Source organism: Raphanus sativus, unplaced genomic scaffold, assembly GCF_000801105.2.
Source record: "Raphanus sativus cultivar WK10039 unplaced genomic scaffold, ASM80110v3 Scaffold0083, whole genome shotgun sequence".
Lineage (NCBI taxonomy): Eukaryota > Viridiplantae > Streptophyta > Magnoliopsida > Brassicales > Brassicaceae > Raphanus > Raphanus sativus.
The window spans coordinates 18,711-41,015 of NW_026615405.1; the positions used below are offsets into that span (position 1 = coordinate 18,711).

The following is a 22,305-nucleotide window of genomic DNA, read 5'->3' on the forward strand; positions in this document are numbered from 1 at the left end:
ACCCATTGATTTGCAAACAATCAAACATTAAGCCTAAGAAGAACAGCAAAGAGGTCTCTCAAGACCAAACATTTTTTTTTACATAATCCACCATTATTTAACATGAATTGATTTGACCATAAACACCATTAGCTGAAGTTTTGCCAATTGATTGCATTTGGAATGATAGTCAAAAATCTTGTTTCCTAATCTTGTATCTAGACCAACATAAAATAAATGATTATGAAAAATAAGGAAATAAAAAAAAATAAAAAAATGATATAACAGTAAGAAGTTTCTGAACTTGAATGCAAATTGACCAACATTTTCCATAAAAAAAGTGGTGATTTATCTGGACTAAAATTACATGGGGTGTAAAATGTTAATTTCAAAACATAAGTACTATTTAAGTAATAAAACAGATAAATAAAGGAGTAGATTTGCATAAAGACCCAACAATTACGGAGCGTTACCAATAATTAAAACCCGCGCCCATCGCACCAAAACGCTCTCAAGGTTCAAAAACAAAAGTTGAATCCTTTTTTTCTGGTTTTTTCTTCGCGTCGTATCGTAAGTAAGAGGAGAAGAAAGATCCATCTCTCTTGGAATCTAGAGACTTTCTCGATTCTTGAGTCACATCTTCGCTATCAGACACTGGTACATTCTTGATCCTTCGCTATTCATCAAACCTTACTACTATTGCAGACACTCGAAACTCTGTTCATACCCTTTTTTTTTAGGGTTACTTCTCTTCTTTCGTTATTAAAGGTTTCAAACTTTTAGGAATCAATTTACTCAAAATGATACTTTCTTTCAGTTTACCAAAGAAATTAGATAAAAAGTTTTGATTTTTTTGGGAACTTTTAGCATTGGTTTTGGTATAATCCTCTTACGGAAAGATTGATTTTTTTTTTAGTTTCCTGATTAGGATATGGTTTAGAATCATTGAATATAGTTATCTCGGTATAGTTGTTACTTGTTAGGATTAAAGAATCTAATCTGATACTCAAATGATTGTACTATATCTCTTAAGTTGTGTATATCCTGTTTTTTGCACCCAAAAAAAAAGTGTATATCCTGTTTTAAGATAATCATTGAGTATGTTAGGATTAAAGAATCTAATCTTATACTCAAATGATTTGTATATAAATCTCCTACAAGTTGTGTATATACTCAAATGATATGATCAAAAAAGTTCAAGATCTTGTAGGCTATGATCTTGCTTGTTATTGACTTCGTTGTTGCTTTTATTCTCAGAGGGATCAAAAATGGGGAGAAACCTGGGTTCAGCATTTAGACAAGAGTTGGCTAATCTCGACAAAGATCCAGATACTTACAAGACTGCAATGAGCAACTTGAGAACCATTGTGAAAGACTTGGATTCAAAAGTGATACATGCGTTTCTCACTCAAGTCTCTGAAACAAAAGAGATCGGTTCTGACTCTGGCGGTGGCTACACGGTCTCTCTCTTTGAAGACCTCGCACGTGCTCACGGAGTCAAAATCTCTCCCCACGTGGAAACGATCATGCCGGTTATTGTAAGGACGTTGAGCTCTTGTGGAGGTTCCTTAAGTGTCCAACAGGCTTGCTCAAAAGCTGTAGCTGCTATTGCTAGATACGGGATCGATCCTGCAACGGCGGAAGATAAGAAAAGAAACGTGATCCATTCTCTCTGCAAACCGCTCTCTGACTCTCTTATAGACTCACACCATCAGCAGCATCTCGCTTTGGGGGCTGCTCTCTGCTTGAAGTCGCTTGTTGACTGCGACAGCTGGCGTTACGCTTTTAATGAGATGGTTAACAGCGTTTGTCAGAGCTTAGCCGTTGCTCTCGAAGCCACTTCGAGCGAAGCCGAGTCTCATCTGGCGCTTGTGATAGCTCTCGCTAAGCGCAATGCCTTTATTGTGGAGGCGTACGCGAGGCTTTTGGTGAAGTCGGGGCTGAGGATTCTGGAGTTGGGTGCTGTGGAGGGTGATGCTCAGAAACGGGTTTTGGCTGTGCAGATGCTCAACTTTTTGATGAAGTATCTGAATCCCAAGAGTATATCTTCTGAGGTGGAGCTTGTGTTGCAAGAGTTAGGGAAACACGTGGATGATGAGATGTATTTCGTTAGAAGGGCTGTTCATGAGACGTTGAGTACAGCGGAGAGATTGATAAAAGAGGCTGATCCATCAGTGAAGTCTACACCAAGTCTGAGAAATGGTGTGTCAGGCTCTCCTTTGGTGACTTATGGTGTTGAAGATGATGGTAACATGGAGTTTAACGAATCAGTTTGCTCTAGGACCAGTCGACCAAGAAGTTCAAGACGAAACAGGAAGAAGAAGAGGCGGTCAGAACGTAGCAGGCACGGTTTCACGCAAGATTCATTCACTGTACTGCTGGAGAACAGAGAGCAGCTGCGTCAGTACAGCGAGAGCTCATCATCATCATCACCGATACATGAGAGATCTGGTACTACTACTCCAACAGAAGACATCTGCGAGAAACCAAAGTCAGAGGCTAGAGTTGGGACTGAAGAGATTGTAACAGAGTTAACAAGACGGGACAGGAGCAAGAAGAAGAGTGTGATGAGATGGGGTTTGAGTTTCTTCTCTGTTGTAGTTGTAGGGTTTGCTTCATTCATGTGGGTGCATCTGCGAGATGATATTATGATGATGCCTCCTCATCTTGTTCCTACATGAAGCGTACCTAAGTGATGGGACCTAGAAAGCTTAGAACTTACGTTTGTGAACAAGTTTACTAACCATACCGGTTTGTGATTTCAGTTACAGTTTCTTAAGAATCATGAACCGAACCGGTTTACATTTTTAGTTAAATATGATAATCAGATGGCCGCCCATTTTTAAAGTCAACGTTTGCTCATTAGATATACAAGTAAATCATTACTCTCTTGATCTGGTAAAATCTCTGTGATCTATACATCTTCTCTCTAATGGATCTTAACCTTCTCCTTGTGACAGTTGCTGCTACCATCTTTACGCTTTTGTTTTGTATAATCTTTTCTTTTGTGTATGGAAAGTTCAGAGTCCAAAATAACAAAATAATAATTGCTTCTTCATCATCTCCACCATCTCCCAAGTCAACTTTGCCTCGTAACTCCATACACGATGTCTTCCCGAGCTTCCACGGAGCAGATGTCCGTAAATCCTTTCTCAGTCATCTTCTCAAGGAGTTTGGGAGCAAAGGAATCAACCTGTTCATTGATAACGACATCACTAGAGGAGAGTTGATCGGCCCTGAGCTCAAGAAGGCGATCCAAGGATCAAGAATCGCTATCGTGTTGCTCTCGAAAAGATACGCTTCTTCGTCTTGGTGTCTTGACGAGTTAGTGGAGATTATGAAGTGTAAAGAAGAGATAGGTCAAACGGTGATGTCCGTTTTCTATGAAGTGGATCCAAGTGATGTCAAGAAGCAGGCCGGTGAGTTTGGGAAAGTCTTTAAAAAAACTTGTAAAGGTAAAACAAACGAGGTTACTAGGAAATGGAGTCAAGCTTTGGCACAAGTGGCCACACTCGCTGGTTACCATTCAAAGAACTGGTACGCCAAATCTTTCAAAACACAAATCAAACTATATACGGATGTTGACTTTGAACAATTTAATTGATTTTGAATATGTTGTACAAGGGATAATGACGCAAAAATGATAGAAGATGTTGCCACTGATGTTGGAAAGAAGTTGTTTAACTCCACGCCGCCAAGAGATTTCGACGAATTCATTGGGATGGAAGCTCATATGAACAAGATTTCACGGGTTTTACGCACAGATTTGGATGAAGTGAGGATGATAGGGATTTGGGGGCCGGCTGGGATTGGCAAGACCACCATTGCTAGGTGTCTGTTTAATCAACTATCACATACTTTTCAATACAGCACCTTTCTGATGAATGTCAAAGCAATGTATACGCCACCAATTTGTTCAGACGACCACAATGTGAAGTTGCTTTTGCAGCAAAAGCTTTTGTCTCAACTACTCAACCAGAAGGAGGAGAATTTCAAAATTTCTCACTTGGGAGTTGCACAAGAAAGACTGAACGATAAGAAAGTTCTTGTTGTTCTTGATGATGTTGATCGGTTAGTACAACTAGAAGCAATGGCCAAAGAAACTCGGTGGTTTGGTCATGGAAGTCGAATTATCATTACAACCCAAGATCGAAAGATTCTGAAGGCACATGGGATCACTGATATTTACAAGGTTGATTTTCCATCAACTTGTGAGGCTATTCAAATGTTTTGTATGTATGCTTTTGGTCAAAAATTCCCTAAAGATGGTTTTGAGAACCTTGTATGGGAAGTTACAAGACTCGCCGGTAGACTCCCTTTGGGGCTAAGGGTTATGGGATCTTATTTTCGTGGAATGTCCAAGAAGGAGTGGGAAAACGCACTACCAGAGCTATGGATGTGCCTTGATGGAGAAATTGAGAGCATTTTGATGTTCGGTTATAGCGAATTATCTCATGAAAATAAAGATTTGTTTCTTCATATAGCTTGCTTTTTCAACCTTGAAAGGATGGAGAAAGTGATAGAGCACCTTTCAAAGAGATTTTCTGATGTGAGGCGAAGGCTTAACGTATTAGCTGACAAGTCTCTCATATCTTTGGGAAGTGGATTTGTGAGTATGCATGATCTGTTAGTCCAGCTGGGTAGAGATATTGTCCGTAAACAGTCCACTGAGCCTGGACAACGCCAGTTTCTGGTCGATAAAAGAGAGACTCGTGAAATACTTGCTGATGATGCAGCCGTAAGTTTTGCTATTAGTGGTTTTATTGCAGTACTGCTCGTTACAAACTGAGTCTGTTTGATAAACTGCAATCATCTCTACCTTATTTTTGGTTCTGTTTTCAGGGTAGTAGATGTGTTATTGGCCTAAAGGTTTATGGAGAGGAAATAAACGTGAGTGAGAGAGCCTTTGAAGGAATGTCTAATCTCCAGTTCTTAAGATTCGGACTGAAACGTGATGGTGGAGGAGATGCATTTCATCTATATGGTGGACCAAGCTATTTATCTAGTAAACTTAGATTACTAGAATGGAGGTATTTTCCGATGACATGTTTGCATTGTATTCCCAACCCAGAGCTCCTCGTGGAACTAATCATGCGTGACAGCAAACTTGAGAAGTTGTGGGAAGCAACTAAAGTAAGTAACATAAGAATATCATAAGTTGTTACGTACCATTATTATTGATCAGATTTATACAGTTATGTAACTTGAAAAAACTAGACTGATATCATGTAACAAATGTGTTCTTGTTGATATTTTCTGTCAGCCGCTTAGCAACCTCAAGTGGGTGGATTTGACTGGTTCAGAATACTTGAAGAATGTTTCTAGTCTCTCAACTGCCACTAGTCTACAGGAATTAGATCTCAGAGGATGTTCAAGTTTAGTGGAGCTTCCATCTTCTATTGGAAATGCCATTCATCTCAAAAAGTTGGGTCTCAGTGGATGTTCAAGTTTGGTAGACCTCCCTTACTCTGTTGGGAATGCAACTAATCTCCAGTTTCTGTCTATTGATGGTTGTTCAAGTTTAGTGGAGCTTCCATCTTCTCTTGGAAATGCCATTCATCTCAAAAAATTGGAGCTCACTGAATGTTCAAGTTTGGTAGAGCTTCCCTCTTCTATTGGGAATGCTATAAGAAACCTAGAGAAATTAAATATCTCAGGATGTTCAAGTTTGGTGGAGCTCCCTTCCTCTATTGGGAATGCCATTCATCTCAAAAAGTTGAGTCTCAGTGGATGTTCAAGTTTGGTAGAGCTCCCTTCCTCTATTGGGAATACAACTAATCTCCAGTCTCTATTTCTTAAAGGTTGTTCAAGTTTAGTGGAGCTTCCATCTTCTATTGGGAATGCAACTAATCTCCAGTTTCTGTTTCTTAAAGGTTGTTCAAGTTTAGCGGAGCTTCCATCTTCTATTGGGAATGCAACTAATCTCCGGTATCTGTTTCTTAAAGGTTGTTCAAGTTTAGTGGAGCTTCCATCTTCTATTGGGAATGCCATTCATCTCAAAGAGTTGAATCTCGCTGGATGTTCAAGTTTAGTGGGGCTTCCATCTTCTATTGGGAATGCCATTCATCTTCAAAAGTTGGATCTCGCTGGATGTTCAAGTTTGGTAGAGCTCCCTTCCTCTATCGGTAATGCCATAAAAAACCTCCAGGAATTGGATTTTAGTGATTGCTCAAGTTTAGTGGGAGTTCCTTCCTCTATTGGAAACGCCACTAATCTCAAGTGTTTGAAATTTAGTAGATGCTCAAGTCTTGTAGAGCTTCCTGCCTCTATTGGAGACCTCCATAAACTAGAATCTTTGATTTTGAGAAAATGTTGCAAGCTAGAGGTTCTTCCTGTCAACATCAACTTGAAATCTCTGAAGACACTTGATCTCACTGATTGCGCCTTGATGAAAAGTTTTCCTGAGATCTCGACAAACATCGAAGATATGTATCTAACTGGAACTGCGATTAAACAAGTGCCTTCATCGATCAGGTTGTAGTCTCATCTATGTGACTTGCATATGTCATACAACGAGAACCTCAAGGAGTTCCCTCATGTTCTTGACACCTTGACAGGTTTGTTCATGAGCAACACAAAAATACAAGAGATTCCTCCTTGGATCAATAGAATATCTCGTCTTCATCGACTTGTATTCAACGGATGCAAAGATCTTTTGTCACTCCCACAGCTTCCAAGTTCATTATCAGAGCTAGACGCGGAAGATTGCGAGTCTCTGGAGAGACTAGATTGCTCCTTTCTAAATCAAAATGTTGATCTCAACTTGGCCAAATGCTTCAAATTGAATAAAAGAAGCGAGCGACGTCATCATCCAGACATCGACTAATAGAGTAATGATCTTACCCGGTAAAGAAATGCCTAACTACTTCAATTATCAAGCTAATGGAGGTTACCTAGTAATAAAGTTGAACGAGAGGCCTTTCCCTTCATCAATGAGATGGAAGGCTTGCATATTGCTGGTTAGTAAAGATGAGGTTGAAGCTGCTGAAGTTAAAAGGGTGTATGTATATCATGGGATCAAACAGAATAGCCTCGATGTCCTGTGCTTTCCAAGTGAACACGTTTTGTTTCCTCCTTTAACGGAACATCTCTACATCTTCGAATTCAACGCACACGTGACTTCAGACGAACTTTGCTTTGAGTTTGGGATCTACAGTGACGGATGGATGATATTAGAATGTGAAGTGCATTACCTTAATACCAGTTGATGGGTTGATTACATGTAATGTTGTATTTTTGTGTATGATTATCAATCATCCTGTTGTGATGGGTTATGAGCTGTCTTAACATTAACTAATTCTAAAAATAAGACCCTGGCAAAAATCCAATTTAGCTAAACCGGGAAAATTCAAGTCGGGACGAACCAAACATTGCAAACCAAAAGGTAACCATAAGTTGGTGGGTGTACATAATAAAGATCACAAGTCTAATACTGAGACATTACCAAAATTTTCTCAGAATTAAAAAAAAAAATTGGTTACAAAATAAGAGTCTCACTACGAGGTACTTGTTGGTTCTACAGCTTAGTCTTCCTCTGCGCCTGCACCGGCTGCTTGTGCAGCGTCTCTCCTTGGCCCACCTGCTTGTTTGGCCATTATAATCTGCATATTTTACATACAACCAGACAAGAGTATAAATATGTAGGCTTTTACTCTACTCATTGAGTAACGATGCAGATATTATCAGGTGAGCATACCTGGTCTACGCGAAGCACCGTGCATGCAGCATCGGAAGCATACTTCAGAGCAAATAACCTGCACAGAGACTTAGTGCCTTAGTTACAAAGATATAAGAAACAGTACAGAAAATTTTACTTCAGTTTATCGTGAGTGGAAAGGAAACAATATATGATAGAAGGATCTTAATGGTTGAGAGACAGAGTGAAACATACTTGGTTGCAAAAAGATCCCACACTTTTGTCTCTGAGACATCCTTACAAGCACCTTCCTCCAAGTCGATGCCTAGCTTTGTGTTTCCAGATCCGTGTCCGGTGTACAGAGAGGCAATGATTTCCATCGCATTGAGGCCAGCGTTGTCTGCAAGGGTTTTGGGTACAAACTCGAAGCTCTCTGCGTATTTGGTGATGGCATATTTGTCTAACCTGAAAGATCAAAGTAAATCCCCAATTTTCAGTAAACCAAACCATGCCGTTTTGTATAAGAAGCTTATCCCTTACACGTGATATATTCTACATATGATTAAAAGAAATTACCCTGTTTCTGCATTGGCATATTCCTTCAATCTCTGAGCCAGTTCAATTTCAGTAGCTGCAGCCCCAGGAACGATACGGCTGTCTCTGCACATAGCCTAAGAAGAATTATAGAGTAAGTAATGGCAAAAGTCAAGAGAAGTACAAAATATTTAGAGCAAAGGAAAATGGACAGGGGAAAATGACAGCATAGATTACCTTGTATGTATTAACTCCATCATCAACAGCTCTTTCAAGGTCGTCCAAGATGCTATCTGTGCTTCCACGCAAAACAACTGTAGAGATTGAGTTACCACCTTGTTCGTTTCTTGCAATAGTGACCTACATACATCAAAGAAAGACCGAAAATTGCTTATCAATGAAAGGAAAATATAATTAACGAGACAGAAAGTAACCGGTTTGAAAGGAGAAAAGGAATACTTACTGTCACACCACCAATTTCCTCAACAGATATGGAATCAACGTAACCCAGATCATCAGGGCTTGGTCGGCTCAATTTCAACTGTTTGATAATTATAAAAGTATTAAAGATATAACACCATTAGATAACTATGAAGAATGTGAATGAATACCACTTACATGAGCGACAGCCCCAGCTGTACGACAGAAACGCCTGAGTTCAAACTTTGAGCTAATTTTCAAGACCATTATCCTGCCAAGAAAGAACGTTCATATTAGAAATGACATTAAAAAGACATGTTTACCATAAGCCGCAACAAGGGAATATGAGAGCGATGAACTAGGATTAAGAAGATATTAGGTTTTCACATACTTGTAACGCTCACAAAAATGCAATGCCATTTCTCCAACTGATCCTCCACTAACAATTACTTTAGCTCCTGATTCAGCAACAGCTTTAATCAGCTCCTCGACTTTAGCTTCCTCTGTCTTTGCATAGTTCTCTAGCTAGAGAACCAAAAAAAAAAAACAAATGCGTTATAATATAGTTAACAACACACAACCATACTTCAGAATACAGATTATTTATCCTCAGCTTTTTCACCCTATTACATAGATTGAAAAAGCGCCTGGTGGAAAAAAAAACTAACCTGCTCAGCGCTATGGATCAAGACAGTTCCTTTAGTCTCTGTTGCAGTAGTATCCACGCCCCCAGCAAACACAGCAACCTGAAGAAGTTACAAAAAGGGTTCGTGAACATTCAGCTATCGAAACCAGGAAAGACATAAAACACAAAGCTATAATTCTTAAGGGGTATAAATCCGATCAAAATCAGCCAAAAACATGGACAACACAAAGCACAAACAATCTCCTCACCTTTGCCTTCTCCATTCGCTTTATGCTCCCAACAGCATCACTTTTCAAGACCATGCCACGGACAATGCAAGAGTTGTGCAATCCTCCTCCAAGAAGCTTGGCAACACGGACATTATCCACATTGAAGTTCGTTGGATTCTTTGGGCAGACTTGAATACAACCCTGAACAACAACAACAACAACAAAAAACAAGTAAAACTCATCAGCTTAAAAAAAAGTTAAAACTTTACTAGATAAACAAGCTGGACAATGAAGCAAAAGAAAAATAAAACACTCACATCAGCAACTAAGGAACATAATATCTCCTCTTGACCAAACTGCTTGCTCGCAACAGCAGCTCTCATCCTAGAAACAACTTCATCTTTGCTACGCACATCCATCGTCTCAGAACCACTCTCAACCAATTGCTCAAGAATCTCAACAACCTACCACATAACCACCAATACCATTCGTCACCATCATCACTTACACAAACAAAAGACACCAACAATAAAGTCACAAACCCCAACCTTAACGATAGCTTTGTTATATCCACTGATGATCTCACTCGGATGCAACCCCATCCTAATAAGCTCCTCCGCGTTCTGCAAAAGCTCCCCAGCAAAGGAGATCGTCAGATTAGCTCCATCCCCGATCTCTTCTTGCTGAGCCTTGGCAGCTAGAACCAGAATCTTCGCGGCAGGGTGCTGAATCTCCAGCTCGTTCACAATCGTCGCAGCGTCGTTGGTCACAAAGAGCTTATCTAAATGGTTTATAACCATTTTGTTCATCCCTAAACAAACAAAAAGAGGAGCTCTATCAGATCCACGCTACTCACTAAACCGTAAACAGATCCAATCACTATAGATTCTAATCAGATCGAAGAAACATAATACTCGCGGATCTCGAGAGAGAAAAAAAATAAATCGGGGAAGCGATTCAACGAACGAACCGTTGGGGCCGAGAGAAGTGCGGGTGATGGTGGAGAGCTCCTTGCAAGCTTCGATGTTTTTGATGACGGCTTCGTCTAGACCCGAGAGGTGTCTGTAGCCTTCCTTGAGCATCGATTGGATACCGTACGGCTGCATCTTCTCCGATTAGGATCTATAAAAGCTTAGCTCGTCCTTCACTGAAGATCGAATCGACGACGCTCTCTCTGTTATAGTTTATAGAGTGATGAGTGTAGAAATGGCTGTGGATTGACCTAGAAACCTTTCGAGGTTTTTGAAGTACTGTTTTCTTCGTTAGTTTGGAGGACGTTTAAACGTCGTCGTTTAGAGCTTTCGCGGCCGTAATTTTGCCAACCTTTCGGGGTTTGATGCGCGAGTCTTGAATTTTGAAGGATGCAATTAGGATTATACGGAACTTCAGGGACCAGTCTGGGTCGATGCGATAATTTTAAATCTTGAGTGACGAAATTAGGATTTTACCGAAGTATAGGTACTACGAGAGAGAAATATGTTTTTTTGATCAAAAAAAAAGAGAAATATGTTTTAAATATCTATTTCAAAGGTGAAACTAGATTTTGTGGGTATTTTTTTCATTTTATATATTTATAACTAATACTTTTAAGTACAAGATTTACATTTTAATAGTTATGTTTCATATAATATAACTTTATATCTTATTTTTTGAATACTAATTATACTTTTGTTTTTAATAGATTAGAAATCTTCTTTTTTGTAGTAACAAGTATACAGAAATATCCATTTTAAAAAATTAAAAAATTCAAAATGAAACCAAAATAATTTTTACAATCTTGCTTGTAAATCTCTTTTAAATAATTCACTGGCTGTTAGAATTTTAATTTCTCTAAATAAAAAAGAAAAGAAAGAAAAAACTAGTAAATAATTTTTTTTTGGAACTAATAAGTAAATAAAACCAAGAATCTTATCAGATATGAATCTCTGAAGGGAAGAAAAACAAATCATGAGTTTTGTTTTATCAGATGTGCGTCCTCCTTATACAAAGGAACAAAACACAATGTAACCTTGTCTAGAAAAAAGCATAGAAAACCACATATATAATGGTGTATTAGGTTCTCCAAAGCCTGAAGATTAAAAAAAACATAATTCAAACTGTTTTTCAATTAAAAGTCATCATCTTTCCTCCCATTGACTTCAGTGAATCGTTTCCACAGAAGCTCCATCAAGGACCTGCATAAGAAACAATCAGAATCAGTAACCTCAAGAAGACGTTGAAGGGTTTTTGATGCAGGGTTTGAACAAGTGTACACCTGTTTCTTCTGCTTGATCTTCTTATCTCTGATTATCTTCTGCCTAGTCTCATAAAACTTGAAATCATCAAGTATACATGTCTTGCTCATATACTCCTTGAATATCTTTATGATTCTGGTTCCATCTTCCAGTTTCACCTACAACAAAGCCATAAAACGGTTTGATAATAAGAATCCATTCAATTCAAACATGGTCCGAGAAAGGTTTAACAAAAACCTCTTGAGTGTCTCTGCTGTTAGTGACAGGCTTGTTCTCGTTATTCACAAGCGTAATGTGCCTCATTAGACTGTTTGGTACGTCTTTGATGATATGCCACTTCGCAGGGAAGCAACCAATCCATTTATCCTGCTGCCAATACTCCATCGTCTTGTTGAAATCAACAGGGCCTGTCATCTCCGCAACACCAACAAACTGTCCACTTGCATTAACCTGAAAAGACAAAAAAAAACAATCAACAACGAATCACTTAATGTAAATCTATGAGTGGTCTCTTCAATACTAACCGAGAACAGAAGATACACAGGACAATCTGGAGAGCTCTCTTGATAAGCAGCATTCAACTTCTTGTTACCAGTTGGTGTGCTCGACCACATACCATACTTTATACTGTTGTGAACATCGTCTTCGCTGTACGACTTAATCACAAAGAACTTCGCTTTGGTGAACGTCTCAGGGAAACTCTCCCCGTTGTAACGCTGGAGATCTACCACTGGAACGTCTTGCTTCATTGTAGAGTTAAGACCGTCACTGCTCCTTGGTCCTCTGCAAAGCTCGTTAAGCCTATCTGCTTTCTCTTCGCTGTAGCCACGCCCGTAGTTGAAGCTTCTGGTCTTTTTATAACCATCAACAGGGTACCATCCTCTCCCCAGCTTCCATGAATCATAACCAAACGTTCCGTAAGCATGGCCTGAGTCTATTACATTCCCGTATAGTCCATACAGTCCATTGTTGGAATACATATGATCATTATATCCAAATTGGTCAAAGCTCATTGCATCTTGTGAACTGTGTGGATTCTGTAAGAAAGGAACATCAGATTAAGTCCCAACCTTAAAAGAAGAAGAAAACAAAACATACATTCTAATAGCCCATAGAAAGAGAGGTGAGAGATAATAAGGTGTGGTGAAACGGAATCCAACGTACCATGAGATGTGAAAAGGTGTTTGAACTGCTGTTGTGGCCATAACCAAAGCTCTGATCCGGGTAACCACCGGAAGGATGGTTTGATGGGTAGTAACCCCACGGGTATGAACCAAACAGGTCTCCACCATTTGGAAGGTTAGGCCTTCTTTCGCTTCCATGGAGAGATGGAGCAGTGAATGCACCAGAAGGTACATGTCCATACTGGTGCTGAAGAGAACCCTTTTGTCACAAAAGAAAAACATAATCAATCAGTACACACAGAAACACACAATTTGAAGTTGAAAGACTTTTCATTTCAAAACAAGAGGAAGCAAAGTACCTTGTAACGGTTCCTAGGGACCTCACTCCCATCTGAACCTAAAGACAACTCCTGGAACAAATCTGCTGTTTCTGCAGCAACCATATAATATACAAAAACCCAACTCAGTATTTCTAATAAACAAAACCTCAAAATCAAATTGCAGAGTCTGAACAAGACAAAACACTGATGAAACTAAACCCATAAGGAGATTTAAAAAAAAAACATATGATTTAACTATCATCTCCGGACACAAGCTAAAAAAAAAGACAATCCACTAGGTTGTTCACAATCAATAGCAAAGGAAGGTTCTTTGATACCAAAAGAAATGATCTTTGAGTGGAAATGAACATACCCAGGAGAGGGAAACTAGTGGCGAGGCTATCGGAAGAAGAAGAAGCGGTTCCAGCCATGTCTAGAGAGAGTATCGAGAATAAAAGGTGGAGGCTTTAAGAGGAGTAGAGCGCTAGGAAACGTCTATCGGAAAACGCAACCTCGAAAAACCCAGAGAGGCTTCGTTGGGAGGGGAGAGGAGGGGTTTATAGAAGAAGTTGTTTGTTTCTTCGTCTTCTCCAAGGCGGTGTGATATATCCTTTTGGTTAAAGAGAGAAATGCTGAATGGGTAATAAAAGTAGTAATTAACCAGGAATTCTAAGCGACAAAAAAACCAGAACTAACCAATAAAAAAAAAGATAAGGCTCTTCTTCTTAATGACACACGAGAATATTCTGATTTCTGAACATTACTATTGATTGTTTTTAATTTAAATTTAGAAAACAATTTTGAAGTTGACAAAAAAAAAACAATTTTGAAAATTCTATTTTTTTATTAGGATGACAGATTTATTTTATTAAGTATATTTTTGTGATCCCGGTACCTAGAAGTTTTCGAATAAAATCCGACTAACATTTAATGACCGTCCACCTAAATTAAGTTGGAGAATCTATCGAAAACATACACGAAACTGTTTCTTTTTTTTTCTATTTTAATCGATAATGATCGAAATTCGAACTTAAATAGCGAAATTCATAGCCGTCAATATTTTACGTCCAGACTATAAAACGCCTGATTATTACTTTTATTATGTTATTTTCTCTTATTAAAGATAAAATGATACGTATGTGTTACATTCTAGAAATCAGTATATGCCTAAATCAAATCTAAACAAGAAAAATCAGATTTAAAAAATTGCTATAAAACAATTTCTAGTGAATCACTCTAATTTTTTCTTTAAAATAATAATTATATAATAAAATTGAATTATACTTTAGTATAATTTTCTTCTGTGAAAATAAATTAATAAACAAAAAAATGAATTACTGTTTGTGGAATAAATCCTTTTCTATGAAGTACGCATGAGATTAGATTAAGTTTTTCTATTCCAAACTATATTTTAAAACGAAAAAACAAAATGGTCTAAATATCCACCTAATCAATCAATCTAATATAAAGTGTTTAACCAGTGCCTAGTGACTTTTAGAACGCTAGTTTCTCTATCAGTTGTTTTTTGATAAAATTTATCAATTAGTTGTTATGATTATGATTTTTCCTTAAAACAAAACACACTACCTTATGGATGCCCCTCATGTTTTGCTTAAATCCGACACCTCTAAGACTTTTGGTTAAGAGCAATTATCATGAATTCCATTTGTTTAGGATGTACTATTACTGCGGATGGCTTGTATAACGTATACACAAGTTACAACTGTAAGTGGTGTTTGAATTTGAGAAAGTAAAAGAAATCTATTTCTAATAGCTGGTGTGATCATGCCAATGAAAAACAAAAGTTTACAGCTAAAAACTATATAGCAATTAGCAGTTTGATACTCGTAGTATAAAATATTCTTATGTATAAATTTAATATCATTGTGATTGTTTGTGAGGTCGGTCCTCTAGCTAGCAAAATGGTAATAATGTGACTTTCATTCAAACCTTCGAGAGACACACAGTTAACCTTGACACGAGTCTCTGAAGCTTGACGACCAAATCCTTATTCTCTCATTTTCGGCTTCATCAAGCGAGACACTCAGCATATGACCAAATAAGCACCTACAACAAGGTCATAACGCAGAATGAAACTGCATAAAAAGCACGATCCCCGTTTGTTAATGCTAATTACTCCATCTTTTTACATATGTGATGCACTCCATGAACTATTTGATTCACCAAAACTATCAGTGTCATGTTCCATCCGCACAAAATGCATTGTAAAGTGGTCGTTTTTACTTTATTCTAGCCTATAATTCAAAGCCATAACTACAGACACCTCTCTGTTTCATACAAATGAAAATGTTGTATGAATGGTTTAAAGGAACCTAAATTTTGCATCTCACATCATCCATATTTTATACTTCTCATCTTATAATTAGATCCAAATTCCATTCACTTAACCCGAGCTTCTTTTTTTGGAAAGTACCAACATCCACCTCCCCTTTCATTTTTATTTCTCCTTTTCGAGATGTCCGATGAAGGCATGAAGCTTCCATGCAAAATGCAATCAATTGGCAAAACTTCAGCTAACAGGTTAATGGTCTCTTTGCTATTCTTCTTAGGCATAATATTTCTTATAGTTGCTACAATAAGTTTCAGTAGAAAAATAATCATGATTTGTGATTTCCAGACAATTGTGCTTTGTGCAAGCTAGTGTTGTGAGTCTTGTGACTCTATCCATTCACGTTTAGAACAAACATGGTTAACATTTTATAACTAAAAGTCAATGATACTAAACTAACTATGTCAAGACTAGATTAAATAACAAAAGCTTTAGGTTTAATAAATAGTTAGCTAGCTTCATTTTTGATGATCCTGCTCAAGACCATTTAGGTTCACATGGCACAACATCTTGTTTGTGCTAAAAAAACCGAGAAACGACACTGGACTCTGCTCTTGATCTACATCTTCCTTGCACTCTTGTTCCTTCTTACTTAGGCTTCTCCCCTGAGATCCACAGAAACAAATACTGAAGCTAAGAGAGATGGTAAAAAGTAGATTACTAAGTTATTAGACAAAGAATATGGTTAACTACTTTGCTCCTTTAATAGCTTGTACCAACGGCTAACCAATAATCACTAACCAATCATTTTAACAAAATAGCTCATCAGAGTTTTGCTTTTCACAGCTTACCATGAAGTTGCTTTAAACTCAGACTCTGACATTTTCAAGCTCTATGCCACGATCTCTTGCACATGGCTCCATCTGGCGTATCTGTTCTTTCAGAGCCACTTATTGCCTCTTCAGCTCAAGAATCTTTGTGTTGTATATCACCAAACTCTTGTTTCAGAGCCATTAGATTTGGTCTTATCACAGTAATCTCACTCGGAAACTGTAGTTAAGCAGTGATCCCTTGCACCACCATTGTTACAGCTTCGTAATTATTATCTAACCACATAGAAACTAACAGTGATACTGGGTGATTAGAGGATGCTTTTGGTTTTTGGTTGTTGTTTGTTTTTGCTACCTTTTGTTCATGTTGCTGAATGGAAGATGTTTGATTTGTTTCACTAAATTCTTGAAGTAGCATTAAACAGTAATCTTTGTCACAGTTCCATAACTATATACAACGATAGAGAAAGGCATTTGATTCATCTTGTTCTTGATGGTATGCTGAAAACCATAGCTACATCTGAAGCTCTAAAATATGATTTGACCAGCTGTCGTTATTTCTCTTTTGTTATTGTTGTTTGGTTATGATGGTTTTGCTTGTTGTTTGTGCTATCTTTTGTTCATGATATTACGTTTGTTTTACTAACATATGACAATCACTCCCAAATTCTTGGTGTAGCAATACTCCATAACTTTATGTAGTGATAGATAAGCCAACTGTTTCACCGTAGTTCTGGTGGTTATCCTAACAACTTAACTGAAATGATCATACTCAATGTTTCTAAACCATATCTTAAAACAGGGTATAATACACAACTTAGAGATACATTATACATATAGAATCATTTGAGTATAAGATAGATCCGTTTATCCTAAAACCTTAACCATAATGGTCATTGTCAATGATTCTAAACCATATCCTAACCAGGAAACTCAAAGTAACTGCTCATAACCCACCAAAACAGGATGATTGATACACACAAAAAAACACAACTTACATATCTCAACTCATCAACTGGTATTAAGGTAATGCACTCCACATTCTTTTATCATCCATTTGTCACAGTCGACCAAAAACTCGTCACGTTCCACCTCAAACTCAAAGCAAAGCTCGTCTGAAGTCACGTCTGCTTCGAATTCAAAGATGTACAGATGTTCCGTTAAAGGAAGAAACAGAACGAGTTCACTTCGATTGCAGGGGACATCGAGGCTATTCTGTTTGATCCGATGATGTACATACACCCTTTGACCTTTAGCAGCTTCAACCTCATCTTTACTAACCAGCAATATGCAAGCCTTACATATCATTGGTGAACGAGAAGGCCTCTCGTTCAACTTCATTACTAGGGAACCTCCACTAGCTTGATAGTTGAAGTAGTTAGGAATTTCTTTACCTGGTAACATCGTTACATAATTAGTCGATGTCTGGATGATGACATCTCTCGCTTCTTTATTCAGTTTGAAGCAGTTGGCGAAGTTGAGAGCAATCTTTTGATTAAAAAAGGAGAAATCTACTCTCTCCAGAGACTCACAATCTTCTTCGTCTAGCTCTGATAATGAACTTGGAAGCTGTGGGAGTGACGAAAGCTCCTTGCATCCCTTGACTACAAGTTGACGAAGACGAGAGATTCTCTTGACCCAAGAAGAACTCTCTTGTATTTCTGTGTTGCTCATGAACAGACCTGTCAGGATGTCAAGAACGTGAGGGAACTCCTTGAAGTTCTCGTAGTATGACAGATGCACGTCATATATACAAGACAGTTCATCTAGACGAGGCCACAGCCTGATAGATGAAGGCACTTGTTTAATCGCAGTTCCACTGAGATACATAGATTTGATGTTTATTGAGATCTCAGGAGAACTTTTCATCAAGGAGCAATCAGTGATGTTGACAGGAAGAACCTCCAGCTTGCAACATTCTTTCAAAATCAAAGAGTATAGCTTATGGAGGTTTCCAATAGAAGCAGGAAGTTCCAAAAGACTTGAGCATCTGCTAAACTTCAAACGCTGAAGACTAGTGGCGTTTCCGATAGAGGAAGGGACTCTCACTAAACTTGAGCAATTACTTAAATCCAATTCCTCCAGGTTTCTTATATTACCAAAACATGAGGGGAGTTCCACCAAACTTGAACAACCACGAAGAGACAGAAACTCGAGATCAGTTGCATTCCCAATAGAGGAAGGAAGCTCTACCAACCTTGAACATCCAGTGAGATCCAACTTTTCGAGATGAATGGCATTCCCAATAGAAGAAGGGAGCTCTACCAAACTTGAACATTCACCGAGATGCAACTTCTTGAGATGAATGGCGTTCCCAATAGAAGAGGGAAGCTCCACTAAACTTGAACATCCTGTGAGATCTAATTCCTGTATACTAGTGGCAGTTTGAGAGACTAGAAACATCCTTCAAGTTTTTTGAATCACTCAAATCCACCCACTTGAGATTGCTAAGCGGCTGACAGAAAATATCAACAAGAACGCATTTGTTACATGCTATTAGTCTAGATTTTCAAGTTATATAACTGTAAAAATTTGATCAACAAAAATGATAACAACTTACTTTAGTTCCTTCCCACAGCTTCTCAAGTTTGCTGCCAGACATGAATAGTTCCACGAGGAGCTCTGGGTTGGGAATACAATCCAAACATGTCATCGGAAAATATCTCCATTCTAGTAATCTAAGTTTACGAGATATACAGCTTTGTCCACCAAATAGCATAAATGTATCTCCTCCACCATCACGCATCACTCTGAATCTTAAGAACTGGAGATTAGACATCCCTTCAAAGGCTCTCTCACTCACATTTATTTTGTCTCCATAGAAGTTTATGCCAATAACACTTCTACTACCCTGAAAACAGAACCAAAAATAAGGTAGAGATGATTGTAGCTAGTTATCAAACAGACTCAGTTTGTAACGAGCAATATAACACTAATAGCAAAACTTACCGCTGCATCATCAGCAAGTACTTCACAAATTTCTCTGTTATCGACCAAAAACTGGCGTTGTCCAGGTTCTGTGGACTGTTTGCGGACAATATCTCTACCCAGCTGGACTAGCAGATCATGCATACTCACACGTTCACTTTCCAAAGATATGAGAGACTTCTCAGCTAAGACGTTAAGCCGTTGCCTCACATCAGAAAATCTCTTTGAAAGATGCTCTACCACTTTCTCTATCTCTCCTAGGTTGAAAAAGCAGGCAATATGAAGAAACAAATCTTTATTTTCATGAGATAATGCGTTATAACCGAACATCAAAATGCTCTCAATTTCACCATCAAGGCACATCCTTAGCTCTGGTAGTGCATTTTCCCACTCCTCCTTTGGAATTCCACGAAAATATGATCCCATAACCCTTAGTCCCAAAGGGAGTCTACCCGCGAGTCTTGTAACTTCCAATACAAGCTTCTCAAAACCATCTTCAGGGGACTTTTGACCAAATGCATACATACAAAACATTTGAATAACCTCACAAGTTGATGGAAAATCAACCTTGTAAATATGTGTGATCCCATGTGCCTTCAGAATCTTTCGATCTTGCGTTGTAATGATAATTCGACTTCCATTACCAAACCACCTAGTTTCTTTGGCCATGGCTTCTAGTTGTACTAACCGATCAACATCATCAAGAACAACAAGAACTTTCTTGTCATTCAGCCTTTCTCGTGCAACTCCCAAGTGAGAAATCTTCAAATCCTCCTCTTTCTCGTTGATTAGTTGAGACAAAAGCTTTTGCTGCAAGTGCAACTTCACGTTGTAGTCGTCTGAACAAACCTGCTTTGACATTCATCAGAAAGACACGGTATTGAAAAGTATGGGATAGTTGATTGAACAGACACCTAGCTATGGTGGTCTTGCCAATTCCAGCCGGACCCCAAATCCCTATCATCCTCACTTCATCCAAATCTGTGCGTAAAACCCGTGAAATCTTGTTCATATGAGCTTCCATCCCAATGAATTCGTCGAAATCTCTTGACGGCGTGGAGTTAAACAACTTGTTTGCAACATCAGTGGCAACATCGTCGATCATTTTTGCATCATTATCCCTTATACAACATATTCAAATATATCAAAGTCAATTAAATTGTTCAAAGATAGTTTGATTTGTGTTTGGAAAGATTATGAACAAGAGGACGAACCAGTTCATTGAATTGTAACCAGCAAGTGTGGCCACTTTTGCTAGAGCTTGACTCCATTTTCTAATAACCTCATTTGGTTTACCTTTACAAGTTTTCTTAAGAACTTTCCAAAACTCACCGGCCTGCTTGTTGACATCACTTGGATCAACTTCATAGAAAACGGGCATCACTGTTTGACCTAATTCTTCCTTACACTTCATAATCTCCACTAACTCGTCAAGACACCAAGACGAAGAAGCGTATCTTTTCGAGAGCAACACAATCGCAATTCTTGATTCTTGAATTGCCTTCTTGAGCTCAGGGCCGATAAACTCTCCTCTATGGATCTTGTTATCAATGAACAGGTTGATTCCTTTGCTCCCAAACTCCTTGAGAAAATGACTGAGAAAGGATTTACGGACATCTGCTCCGTGGAAGCTCGGGAAGACATCGTGTATAGGCAAAGACGACTGGAGAGATGGTGGAGATGATGAAGAAGAAGAAGAAGCAATTTTTTGTTTTTTTTGAACTCTGAACTTTACATAAACAATAGAAAAGAATCTATTACACAAAAGCGTAAACATGGTTGAAGCAACTGCCACAAGGAGAAGGTAAAAATCCTTTACTACGCTGGAGAGAAGATATAAAGATCACAGAGATTTTACGAGATAGAGAGCAACGATTTACAAAGAGGTTTTGTATATCTAATGAGAAAATGTTAGACGTTATTGACTAAGCTTAAATGGAAATAAAGTTATCTTTTCCTAGAAAATACGTTATTGACTGATATTGTTCGAATTTTATCACATATTAGACTAAAGATGCTTTAGTTTGTAGAAAAACCTTTTTTTGAGTTGAATAAATTTGACATTTCTTTCAAAAAGAATACGTGAATAACAGAGAAAGCTATCATGTAGGTTCCACCATTCTTGTAAGTTTTATAAACCGAAGTTCTTGGAAATTTCCTGTGATTTGTAATGAAACTTCCCTTTTAATCAATTTGATCAGTCCGGTTTAAAATTTCCCTTCAAGAAGGTACTCCGAGTATGACCAGATAAGCACCTACAACAAGGCCACAACACATAATTAAACTGCATAAAAAGCACAATCATCGTTTGTTAATGCTAATTACTCCATCTTTTGACATATGTGATGCACTCCATGAACTATTCTGGTTCACCAAAACTATCAGTGTCATGTTCCATCCGCACAAAATGCATTGCAAAGTTGTCGTTTATTACTTCTACTAGCCTATCATTCAAAGCCATATCTATATATAGATACCTCTCTATTTCATACAAATGAAAATGTTGTATGAATGATTTAAAGGAACCTAAATTTTGCATCCCACTTCAACCATATGTTATACTTCTCATCTTATAAGTAGGTCCAAATTCCATTCACTTAACCCGAGCTTCTTTTTTTGGGAAGTACCAGTCTCCCCTTGCATTTTTATTTCTCCTTTTCTTCTTGATAACAGCTAGATAAACCATGGATTCACTTCTAGGAATTGAAAAAGAAGGAGGTGTCGGCAAGTATCTCGGCCTCCCGGAACAGTTCGGCAGACGTAAACGGGACATCTTCTCATCCATTGTTGACAGGATCAAACAGAAAGCAATGAGTTGGGCCAACAGACACTTATCCACTGCCGGAAGGACGATAATGCTCAAGAGTGTGCTTTCCCCCATTCCCTCCTATGCAATGTCCTGCTTCAAGCTTCCGGTATCACTGTGCAAGCGGATTCAATCTGTCTTGACCCGATTCCTATGGGACGCCCGTGATGGTAAGAGGAAGATATCTTGGGTGGCTTGGTCAAAAATGATTAAAACAAAGGAACAAGGAGGATTAGAATTCAAAGATGTTGAAAGCTTTAATGATGCTTACCTAGCAAAGCTTGGATGGAGAATCCTTAACTGCCCAAACAGCCTACTCAGCAGAGTTCTGATTGGCAAATATTGCACT

General features: G+C 38.3%; 4 protein-coding genes and 1 pseudogene across 4 annotated transcripts; 2 read left to right on the forward strand and 3 right to left on the reverse strand.

Moving 5' to 3' along the window:
• The first annotated feature begins 436 nt into the window (after nt 1-436).
• LOC108811414 (protein SINE2-like) lies at nt 437-2,686 on the forward strand. The gene is made up of 2 exons (XM_056995935.1): nt 437-636; nt 1,237-2,686. The coding sequence occupies exon 2, from the start codon at nt 1,248-1,250 to the stop codon at nt 2,658-2,660; it is 1,413 nt and encodes a 470-aa protein (XP_056851915.1). The 5' UTR covers nt 437-636; nt 1,237-1,247; the 3' UTR covers nt 2,661-2,686.
• Nucleotides 2,687-2,789: 103 nt separating this feature from the next.
• On the forward strand, nt 2,790-7,251 carry LOC130501037 (disease resistance protein TAO1-like). The gene is made up of 4 exons (XM_056995934.1): nt 2,790-3,516; nt 3,604-4,717; nt 4,822-5,112; nt 5,243-7,251. Exons 1-4 carry the CDS (start codon nt 2,912-2,914, stop codon nt 6,458-6,460), a joined length of 3,228 nt encoding a protein of 1,075 aa, XP_056851914.1. The 5' UTR covers nt 2,790-2,911; the 3' UTR covers nt 6,461-7,251.
• Nucleotides 7,252-7,394: 143 nt separating this feature from the next.
• On the reverse strand, nt 7,395-10,663 carry LOC108811409 (T-complex protein 1 subunit theta). Its single transcript, XM_018583461.2, has 13 exons — nt 10,395-10,663; nt 9,973-10,235; nt 9,742-9,888; nt 9,464-9,625; nt 9,238-9,315; nt 8,961-9,094; nt 8,768-8,840; nt 8,613-8,690; nt 8,387-8,509; nt 8,192-8,286; nt 7,871-8,080; nt 7,676-7,733; nt 7,395-7,580 (listed from the first exon to the last, which is right to left on the reverse strand). Exons 1-13 carry the CDS (start codon nt 10,528-10,530, stop codon nt 7,503-7,505), a joined length of 1,635 nt encoding a protein of 544 aa, XP_018438963.2. The 5' UTR covers nt 10,531-10,663; the 3' UTR covers nt 7,395-7,502.
• Nucleotides 10,664-11,355: 692 nt separating this feature from the next.
• LOC130501032 (YTH domain-containing protein ECT1-like) lies at nt 11,356-13,769 on the reverse strand. The gene is made up of 7 exons (XM_056995930.1): nt 13,476-13,769; nt 13,142-13,212; nt 12,823-13,041; nt 12,183-12,695; nt 11,896-12,108; nt 11,679-11,816; nt 11,356-11,598 (listed from the first exon to the last, which is right to left on the reverse strand). The coding sequence occupies exons 1-7, from the start codon at nt 13,531-13,533 to the stop codon at nt 11,563-11,565; spliced, it is 1,248 nt and encodes a 415-aa protein (XP_056851910.1). The 5' UTR covers nt 13,534-13,769; the 3' UTR covers nt 11,356-11,562.
• Nucleotides 13,770-17,013: 3,244 nt separating this feature from the next.
• LOC130501035 (disease resistance protein TAO1-like) lies at nt 17,014-21,102 on the reverse strand (annotated as a pseudogene).
• Nucleotides 21,103-22,305: the final 1,203 nt, after the last annotated feature.

What these genes read in the sequence shown, in the direction of transcription:
- LOC108811414 (XM_056995935.1), top strand. Translation starts at nt 1,248, where the DNA reads ATGGGGAGAAACCTGGGTTCAGCATTTAGACAAGAGTTGGCTAATCTC.
- LOC130501037 (XM_056995934.1), top strand. Translation starts at nt 2,912, where the DNA reads ATGGATCTTAACCTTCTCCTTGTGACAGTTGCTGCTACCATCTTTACG. An exon ending in GGTTACCATTCAAAGAACTG is followed by an intron (nt 3,517 to 3,603) that starts GTACGCCAAATC and finishes ATGTTGTACAAG; the next exon opens with GGATAATGACGCAAAAATGA. An exon ending in AGTTGTGGGAAGCAACTAAA is followed by an intron (nt 5,113 to 5,242) that starts GTAAGTAACATA and finishes ATTTTCTGTCAG; the next exon opens with CCGCTTAGCAACCTCAAGTG.
- LOC108811409 (XM_018583461.2), bottom strand. Translation starts at nt 10,530, where the DNA reads ATGCAGCCGTACGGTATCCAATCGATGCTCAAGGAAGGCTACAGACAC. An exon ending in AGCGAATGGAGAAGGCAAAG is followed by an intron (nt 9,316 to 9,463) that starts GTGAGGAGATTG and finishes TAACTTCTTCAG; the next exon opens with GTTGCTGTGTTTGCTGGGGG. An exon ending in CATTTTTGTGAGCGTTACAA is followed by an intron (nt 8,841 to 8,960) that starts GTATGTGAAAAC and finishes CTTTCTTGGCAG; the next exon opens with GATAATGGTCTTGAAAATTA.
- LOC130501032 (XM_056995930.1), bottom strand. Translation starts at nt 13,533, where the DNA reads ATGGCTGGAACCGCTTCTTCTTCTTCCGATAGCCTCGCCACTAGTTTC. An exon ending in ACACCTTTTCACATCTCATG is followed by an intron (nt 12,696 to 12,822) that starts GTACGTTGGATT and finishes CCTTTCTTACAG; the next exon opens with AATCCACACAGTTCACAAGA. An exon ending in CTGTGTATCTTCTGTTCTCG is followed by an intron (nt 12,109 to 12,182) that starts GTTAGTATTGAA and finishes TTGTCTTTTCAG; the next exon opens with GTTAATGCAAGTGGACAGTT.